This window comes from Vanessa cardui, chromosome 3 (assembly GCF_905220365.1).
Source record: "Vanessa cardui chromosome 3, ilVanCard2.1, whole genome shotgun sequence".
NCBI classification, from domain to species: domain Eukaryota; kingdom Metazoa; phylum Arthropoda; class Insecta; order Lepidoptera; family Nymphalidae; genus Vanessa; species Vanessa cardui.
The window spans coordinates 5,860,650-5,870,694 of NC_061125.1; the positions used below are offsets into that span (position 1 = coordinate 5,860,650).

General features: G+C 33.3%; 1 protein-coding gene across 5 annotated transcripts in view; it reads left to right on the top strand.

The window, feature by feature from the left end:
• Window positions 1-9,720, top strand: part of LOC124543944 (transcription factor collier) — a 54,881-nt gene extending 45,161 nt beyond the window's left edge. Inside the window, exons 9-16 of one of the 5 annotated variants that reach the window (XM_047122280.1) lie at window positions 1,580-1,724; window positions 3,576-3,733; window positions 4,187-4,313; window positions 4,855-4,946; window positions 5,467-5,641; window positions 6,263-6,385; window positions 7,036-7,290; window positions 8,494-8,591. In XM_047122280.1, the coding sequence (XP_046978236.1) occupies window positions 1,580-1,724; window positions 3,576-3,733; window positions 4,187-4,313; window positions 4,855-4,946; window positions 5,467-5,641; window positions 6,263-6,385; window positions 7,036-7,290; window positions 8,494-8,495 (1,077 nt within the window). In that variant the 3' untranslated portion in view covers window positions 8,496-8,591. Of the gene's footprint in view, window positions 1-1,579; window positions 1,725-3,575; window positions 3,734-4,186; window positions 4,314-4,854; window positions 4,947-5,466; window positions 5,642-6,262; window positions 6,386-7,035; window positions 7,291-8,493 lie in introns of all 5 variants that reach the window. The other 4 variants (XM_047122276.1, XM_047122277.1, XM_047122278.1 and 1 more) reach the window with 4 other exon arrangements.
• The last annotated feature ends 325 nt before the right edge of the window (window positions 9,721-10,045 follow it).

Genomic DNA, 10,045 nt, shown 5'->3' on the forward strand with positions numbered 1-10,045 from the left:
AAGATATACAGACAAAATATTTTCGGCACTCTGTATAAACCGTAAAGGTGCATTGAGAATCTACTTATGAGTACAAATTTACTTCCTCACATGCCTTCAATATATTTGTTTTACGTGTCCTCTAACCAACTTTAAGCAAATATAGAACTTAGTGTTACTTGCATATAGTGTTCATTTTAATATGCATAAGCGATTGTACATAGAACGTGTACCCTGTGTTTATATTTATCTTTCTGTGTGTCATTGAATAATTCATTGGTCTTTCCCCAACATTTCAAGGGTAAGGAATATAAGCGAGTAATGTAAACCGTGCGTTTATAATGTCTTGGATACTACGTAGTAATATTATAGACATCGTAGACCTCTATAATATTTTGCGTAATAATGTATAAGTATAAGTAAATCACAATTTTAAATGATTAATAAATTATTTTAATTAGTACTCTCTTTTAAAGTACGAGTTAAAACGACGTTTCTATTAAAACAAATCTTGTCTTTTCTAGGGTTATTATTTTAACCGTGGTTAATAATAATACTAAAAAAAAATTTATCTTGATGCCTGAAGACTTTATCGCTTTATCATTCTACTTACTCTTACTCTCACACACAGAGATAAGTTGAAATACTACATATTTATATTGAGAAATCAGTACTTAAATTATTATTTTTGTCACATTTTAATTTTTAAAATAATTTCAATATTCTTTATTATAACAAAGATCACCTAAATGTTAAATATATCTGACTAATTTTGTAAACAAAGACGACGGGAATAGCTCAAGACAGTAAATAAGTGAAGTGAGATGTAGACAATCGTCGAGAGGTCCTTATTTAAAATGAGATGAAAATCAACATTATTATTATTACTAAGGAATTAAAGAGGCCTAAATAAATAAATAAAATATCTGACTAATCAGACCACCCACATCATACACGTTTGCACAATGCACTTCCTTGCATACCTACTACTTCGTCCATTTCGAGACGCTGGCCCCACCTCCCCAGGGACTCTCCCTTTCATCCCTGTCCCTGTGTGGACGTCCATGTGTGTGTTACGTCGGAATGCGCACGTTTTTGTACGATATCGATGCAGGTCGAAGATTGGTGGGTTTTATTTTCGTATCCCTTCGCTATGATCTTGAACTTCGGTTTGGAAATAGATGACTCGTGTACGATTTCATGTAATATTTTATAAATAAAATTAAGTCTAGAATTACGTTGCCACGTTCTCGTATACAATTATAATCAGATGATTATATACAACACAAAAAAACTGATTATTATATCTTATTTATGCTTTTACATAAATTATTTATTGAAAACGTCATAAGTGTTAATATTATTCTGATTGTAAATAAGGTATATTTTCTGAATAGTTTTAAAGTAATTAAAAGTATTTCGCTATAGTGGAATGGACATATTTAAATAATTCCACATAAATTTTCACACTTGTGAAGGAAAACTCTTGGAGATGTGAATGTATATTTACTATAATTTACAACGGTACTTGAATGCGGATGGGTAGAATTGAACCAGTTGTCTTCAGTCAGTCAGTTGTAATTTTTTTTCGTTTTCACAGGTGGTGATATCAACGCAAGTCATGGTGGACGGTCCACTACTGGCGATATCGGATAACATGTTCGTCCACAACAACAGTAAACACGGGAGACGAGCGAAGCGACTTGATCCGTCTGAAGGTACTGACGCCGCGCCCGAGCCTAATTGTACGTTTTGTTTTTGTTTTTTATAATTTTCATTTTAATTATAATCTGTGGTCAAGATTAAAATCGAGAAGCGAGTGAATTCTTATCTAACGCTACACCAAATGGATTATTTTTATTTTTTTATTTTATCATTATTTCTTTTTTAATTTATTATTTCTTCATATTTATTATTTCAAGTAATCCTTACTTTTAATTTTTAATTAAAACAACCGTCTTATTTTCGTCGAATTTATTAGCAAACGTTTTTATTTTGTCACGTTGCTTTTAATATGTATAGCAGTAGGCATGTTTTGAAGCGTTAAGGCAAATATGTAAAGTCATAATACAAGATTTGAGGATGTAATTTGTATGCAAGGAATCACAGTAGACATTTCGCTAGGGGGCGATGGGTGGTTGAGGCGAACGTGAAGAGAGATAAATTAGAAGAATTATGTCTTGAAAAAACTATGGGTCAATAAGAAACTACGTTATGTAACAGTTTCTAGTGTACGTTTTAAATATGCTTCTTACTCGATTGTACCCAAGTCGTTTTATATTTATCAAGTATTTACTATAAAAATATATGGTTTACATATAATTCGAAATTTACTACCAATAATTTACACAATTAAATAAGATAATGCACGCACATGGTAATTGTTTCGATTAATAAGTTTGAGGTAAATATTCAAGTGGTACAGCTATGTGCTCTGGGAAGGTACCACCCACTAATCATATATTCTACCGTCAAACTGCAATACTTGCTACCGTTCCTTTCCGCTGTTATGAATGAGATACAATATTGACAGGTATAACGGACATATTCGTTTCCAACATTTGCGTATTGGCCATGTAGGGCATAGGTAATGTGGGTGTGGTGACCACTGAACATTACCTACCATTTCACCTTTTAACTCTTTACATCTTAAAACATACGTATATACTCACATTAATGATATTTGTATATCTTTAATTAAACTTTAGTAAAGTTTGATTGCAATACACTATATAATACGTATCTATTTGTGAGCGGAAATTTGAGTTTAACAATTACAATAGTTTGATATATCTACTGTTTTGTATTTGTTGCGGGGTAAAATAAAATATTATAATTAACTTAAGATAAGGCACTTACTCTTATTCCTAGTATTCCAAAGCGTATGTAGATGAAAATACATACGGAAAACTGTTGAGGTTATATTCAACCCTCATTATTAAACGATGGAACGAGATAAAGTATATAAAATATTAATTACTCACTGGCAGGGGAAAAGAAAAAAAAATGTTTTTATTACTTAAATTAAAAAAGTACCTCCGACGTAATCTTCTTTCGTCCCCTTAAATTCACTTTCTCTTCTCGTCTTTATTACCGAGTCGTTTTGTTCGCAAGATTTCAGATTCACCCTGTTGTCTTCCGACGCGTGTCCCCCTCACAACCTTGCAATTGTAATAACAATTCGATAATGTCATAACAACCGTTGCATTTCAATTCTATCTCCGACTTTATTTTAATCGCGTTAAAATTTATTATCAATTATCAATATAGTTGACAATGGTAAGCAAGTGTAACTTTAACGAGGTACGATTGTCCCTTTTCCGATACAGCGAAAGATAAACGTCCAAGTAGGACGGCGTGAGTTTTGGCAGTTTGGCGTTTATTCAAGTTTATAAGTTGTTGGGCATAAAATACTTTTACTAGTAGTGTAACGACTTCAGTAACGCTTTTATTACTTTAACGCTATTTATATGATTTGAAAGTTTTCAGTTTATTTATTTCGGTAGTAACTGTAATTTTAAAATTTGTATCTATCAAAGAAATTTCAACTTTAAAGTGGATGGACTAGTGAACAGAATTGTTTGTTTTATCAATAGCGGGGCTATACCCACCGTTGCCTGTAGCAACGCCATGCATCAAAGCAATATCTCCGAGCGAAGGCTGGACGTCAGGGGGTTCTACGGTCATAATAGTAGGGGATAACTTTTTCGATGGTCTCCAAGTCGTGTTCGGAACTATGTTAGTTTGGAGCGAGGTGAGTTCACTTTCAAAACATTTTACAAATCATCACCTATTATGACTTTAGTTACTACAGCACTGAAAGCAAGAAATTAATTTTAATTTAACACGTGATCATTTGCAATTGAGATCCTCAGCTAAGATGGGCGTGTTTGTTTTAACCACGAAGTCATCTCCATCCTATGTATCATATATGGTCAAATATACCTAATATTTATTATAAAGGTTTTAGTATGTAATAAAATGTTTGAAGATAATTTAATTATTGGAAAGATTTAAAGTAATGAGATCACACGCATTAGTTAGTTCAAGCTTATTGATAGTAGAAGGCCACGATAGTTCATATTCTATTTATTAATGTAATGTTTGGAAATTGCATTTGATAAGGTCAATAGCGTGCTCGGTGAGACAAAGCTTATGTAAATGTATGAAATTCAGACAAGGCATTAAATGGTAATTTTGTCAACAGCTTATAACGTCGCACGCGATTAGAGTGCAAACACCACCACGACACATACCTGGCGTCGTGGAAGTTACTCTTTCGTACAAGAGCAAGCAGTTCTGTAAGGGAGCACCTGGAAGATTTGTTTATGTTTGTGAGTAAATATATATATATATATATATATATATACATATCTGTGCTAATATATACCATGCCGGCACAAAAGAAGACTATATACAACAAAAGTTTGTTTCGCAAATATAAGTGCAGTCGCTATTCTATTCAGTGTGTTAAATACTCACGCAATTTCAAATAATAAAAAATATATATATAAACTTTTTAATTTGTAAGATTGAGAAGTAATTTACTTAAATAAAAATTAATTATTTCGATTGAATCTGTGATAATACCGTTTCAATTAGTGCCTAGAATTCCCGACAGTGCTGTTCAGTCAATATAAAAAATGAATCTTACAACTTTCGCCGGAATATAATAAGAATAATGAATATATATTAAATGTTACAATTGAACTTTTGTGATAATATACAAACATACAAAGAAAAATCGGGAACGACCAAAACAGGCTAGAAAGTAATCCCTGATACGCAATTTCTTTCGATAGCGATCCATCAATTAGGCTTTCATTTGTTAGTGGGGCAGCTAATGATTGATTTTGTTTTTCTTGTTGCGCATAGCAGCTCTCAACGAGCCGACAATAGATTACGGCTTCCAGAGACTACAGAAACTTATACCGAGACATCCGGGTGATCCTGAAAAACTGCCCAAGGTAAATGTTTTATAGCTGACATCGTAAAATACACAATGAAATCCGTTTTTACGCGAATGATAAACGAGGACCGTGTGAATGGATAATGAAAGTTATGAAGACGATGTTGTGAATTTTGTGCTAGATTTTGTTTATTTATTTGAAAAAGTAAATATTAATTGTCGTTTGTAGTATATTTTTAAGAGTAGTAAATAAGTAGCAGCATGTAAATGTTTACTACCGGACTTGAGCCCCTGACTTTTTACAAATACAGTTCCTCGCGAAGTCCGATTGGGTAGCCACCCACTTATCATACATGATTCTGTTTTGACAAAAGCCGAACAGCAATACTTAGTATTGCTGTATTCCGATTAAGATTGATTAAAGCAGCGTAACTCCAAGCGGAGGAAACATATCATACTAATTTCCAAATTCGCTCAAAGTATTAAAACAAATAACCCACAAAAATCAACATTTGGTAAATGCTTTAGATATTTACTTTAAAATAAAATTAAACTGGCGTTTTTTTTTTTTATAAAAGGAAATAATACTGAAGCGAGCGGCAGATTTGGCAGAGGCTTTGTACTCTATGCCCCGTAACAACCAACTGGGACTTGGGGCGCCGCGCTCGCCGCCCGCCAGCATGCCCTTCAACTCCTACACGGGGCAGCTGGCTGTCAGTGTACAGGACACTGCCGCATCGCAGTGGACTGAAGGTGAGTCTTTGTTGATTGCCAAAAGAATTACTTTTAAGTAAATAATCGAAAAATAAAGAAGGGTTAGATCTTAATGCTCCAATGAATTTGATACATAAGAGGTAGAATTTAATTTAACCCACGGTGTAGATTTTCTAACGATATTTTCCTGAAAATGATAGGTTTAAAACACCTACCAAGAGATTAATTATAAATACTGATTAAATACATGCAACTTTGGTAGGTTCTGATAAGGTTTGTCCCTTGTATGATCACGGGATCATCTCGAGGAATTTTAAATAGAAGCGAGATAATGATAGCCCCTAAATCAATCATGTCTAGATAAATTTTCCTTATATAGCTAGCCCAGTTTTTTCAGCTTTCTAGTTAGACTCGAAATTCGTAGCAGATTCAGATTCAACCTCGTTTCATTTTTTCGAAAATGATTTTCGATAGCTACAAAACCAATAAAATCGGTTCATCATAACATTTATTTTCTTATTTTCGTCACAATCAATTTCATATATTTTAGCGAATTATTGGGCGAATCAATGACGTTCTCTAGCCAAGCAGCTTAGATAAGCGAGTAACGAGCAAAGAGGCTAACCACAATGTGGTGTTGACCCAGGCTTTTTCTTTTAGAGGAGTACGCGCGCAGCGGCGGCTCGGTGTCGCCGCGCTACTGCTCGGCCGCGTCCACGCCGCACGCCTACGCGCCGCAGCACTACCCCGCGCCGCCCTCCTCGCTCTTCAACTCCTCCTCGCGTGAGTACCGCACACCGCTCTACTTACTACTCTTACTCATTCCATTGTATGTGACAACACCACAATGCGCACGAGCTTGTATTAAATGAACAATTTGTATAATAAGAAAACGCTTATGACTACGATGTTAATTTAATAAAGCCCGGTTTGCACATGATACGATTGTAACTGATGCAATACTAAAGATTTTGGATCTAGTATTAGTTGTTTGTATTTATTTTTTAGAACATACTGACTGACTAAAATATAATACAGACCATTATTTTAACATAAATTTTGAAATTCGTTTTAAGCATTAATTATCACCTACGCATCTTAAGTAGTTTACAATCTAACATGATATGAGTATCTTCTAATTTATTCATTTGTCTGAAGAGTATTATTACACACACAAAAATCTCCAATTAAAAACAATCAAATCAAATCATTTTTTGTGCGTAGTATATAGTTTAAAATTTCGTAGTCACAGTAAACGTTTTATTTATTATAAAAACGACTCTTCAGAAATAATTTGAAATAATGTTCATTTAATCTAAGCTCGCTCCTACATCGTGGAACACAATTAAGTTTTATACCGCATTACAAACGCTTCCGCACGCCATGTGTACGTGTCGCTTCGTGTTAACTCCTGTTTTCTTTATCCCGTCCAGTGTCTCTAGGACCGTACCATCCGGCGAACATGAACGGACATATATCCTCCGAACACTATAACATGTATAGCGCGAAAGATAGCGAGTATTGCGCTGAAAGAAATGGCGACTGTAAGAATGAATGTCCTGTAAACACTCACGCGAAATGCAGCGACTCGCTCGCCAAAGGGAAGCCTAGGAGTGCGTTCGCAGTCGTCAGAAATAGTCCTCCTCGTAATTTACAACATCAAAATTGGCAACATCTCGCCGTCCAGTGTTAGTAGATTATTTCTTTTTTTTTTTGCTTGTGCACCGCTTTTATTTGTTGCTTACACGCTTTACACACCAATGACATGTTTGTTTTAATTGTAAATTGTTTTATGTTTTATATCTATGTGTGTGTGTGACGAATTACGATTTTAGGTCAAATAAAATTATGGTTCTTTTTTTTTTCTTGATAAGGATAAGGGAAAGTTACTTGACAAAAAGTTTATTAATGAGATTTATATTACTATTTGAATCGCGATAATTTTACCATTTAGTACAGGGTTTTGAATGTTTTTTTGGTTTTAATCTCAAGTTTACTCGAATAGGTTCTATCTAGTTATAAATAAGAAAAATATATGACAAATATAGTGGGAGAATTCGCAATAGTATATGTTTACTTAATTAAGGTTGATTAAAAGTAAACTAAAAACTGTTATTAAGATATATAATTTACTACTGGATCTGTCTTTCGGTTGCATTAAATTAATTTTATTTTTAAAAATATATTTTTTCTATAATATAATTGTTTATAGAAATAAAATAATGCTAGGACAGATTAATAAAATTATATAACATTTCACGGTGGACAAATAGATATAGTAGTTCATGAGAGTACAGTCATTAATCCAAATATAGTCTTCAACTATTTAATATACTAACCCGTTTAAGTTTCTCTCAAGTAACATTAAGCCTGTACTATTCTTTAGATCTGTTTGAAGGAACAACCCCGGGTAAAAGATACTAGTAGTCGCCTGCGGTTTCGCTCGCATATTAGGCTGTTGGTTGTCATGTGTTAGGCAAAAAGCCTATGTTCTTTCTTGAAGTTTAAATTTGCTTCATACCAAATTTCATCCAATTCGGTTTAGCGGTTTTGTCGTGGAAGACCGACAGACAGACAGATAGAGTTACTTTCACATTTATAATATTAATATACGAGATTGATTTTAGAATAATGAGAGTTATGGTGTTATGACGACCTCCGTGGTCTAGTGGTGTGCACTCCGGTTTTCATGGGTACGCCACTCCGAGGTCCCGGATTTGATTCCGGGTCGAGTCGATACAATTATATCATTAGTTGTCTATGTTGTCTTGGGTCTGTTTCGTCGTTACTTCTGATTTTCCATAACACAAGTGCTTTAGCTACTTATATTGGGATCAGAGTTATGTGTGTGATGTTGAGTCATATTTATTTATTAATTTATTTGTCAACAGGAATGAGCGGTCTGGTGTCGTCTCCGTTTAGCGTCAACCCGTTCTCGCTGCCCACGTGTAGCGCGCAACAGTACGCACAGACCGCCCCGCTCGCTTCCAAGTAACGATTTTTTTACGTTGAGTAATTAACTTGCTATACGATAAGGAATTTATTATTATTGCAATATTCATCCTTATTATTGTTTTCATAATGACACGTGATGCATATAAACTTTGACAAACGATATTATTTATTTCATAATTTCGCACGGAATGCGTTCTAATTTTAAACGTAATGCGTACTAGTAAAAGTTTTGTTAATTCTACAGATAATATAGATAGAAATTGGTGTCAATTTTTTTTTTAATTCAGTAAATGTTTTTTAGGCTATGGAAGAATTTGTTAATTTCTAATTTAAATGATTGTTGTCATCGTTGTCTCCACGTGTCATTTTCGTTATGTTTTCAACAATACCAATTGTATTTTTATAAATGGCACCTGTATTTAATCGAGATGTGATCATCATCAGTTACCCGATTCTTATAATAATTTATTTATATTCTGAAAATAATAATCGAATATGGCGGCGTGCACAGGTAATGTTATGTAAATAATATTGTAATTTACCTGTAAATATTAGAATTTATTACCTAAACTCACACATTTCATAGATCGGTTGCTAGATTCAAAATAGTCATGTAGATTTTATAAAAGCCCAAGAATTTTATCGGAAAACCCTCAGGGCTCGAATGTAAAAAGTCTAATCTCTTTCACACATGTGTCTGTTTAATTTGTTTTTGTAAAATCTGTGATATATTTATTGTAAGTAAATTTGTATAAAAAAATATGTAAATTTTACGATTCTTCAATTCGAATTGATTAGATATAAATTTTAAGTTCACGCGTTATTTGTAAACGTAACAACGAATATAAGGTAGATATTGAATGTCGAATAACTCTCATATCTTGGAACAATACATATCTTTTTTTAACTTAAGTACGAACGCATTGTATCACAACGAAACGGGGAAATAGATCTCTTCGAAATGAACAAAATGTATACGAAAAAAAAACGTGTAGATTCCTATATAATATTTTTCCCTGAAAATCACATTCAATTCTGTAAACTGTATTTTGAGCGACGTCTCTCTGAATATAACATTATTATATAGTACATATTATTTAACACTATTGTATATCGATTAAGACTTGTACATTGTAATTATTAAGAAACAAAATATCACAAAACACGATATTAAAAACTTACTTATACATAATGCGAAGTTTTATTTCAACCTATATCTATAAAAAAATGATTAAAATATAAGATAAAAGATAACCTAAATCATCTATCTAATATAGATAAAATTACCAACAAGGGTCATCATCATTCCGTAGTTCTCGATCGAAAGGGTCGGTACACACTGGGTGCAACCCATCCATCATACTCGTAACTCGAACAAAAACATCAACTTAAATAGTTTAAGCTATTGTGATTTCGCACATGCTACCTTTTTCACCCTACTTGTAATATTATACTAACAATTTTTGTCCTCCAAGGGTAATATTTTTC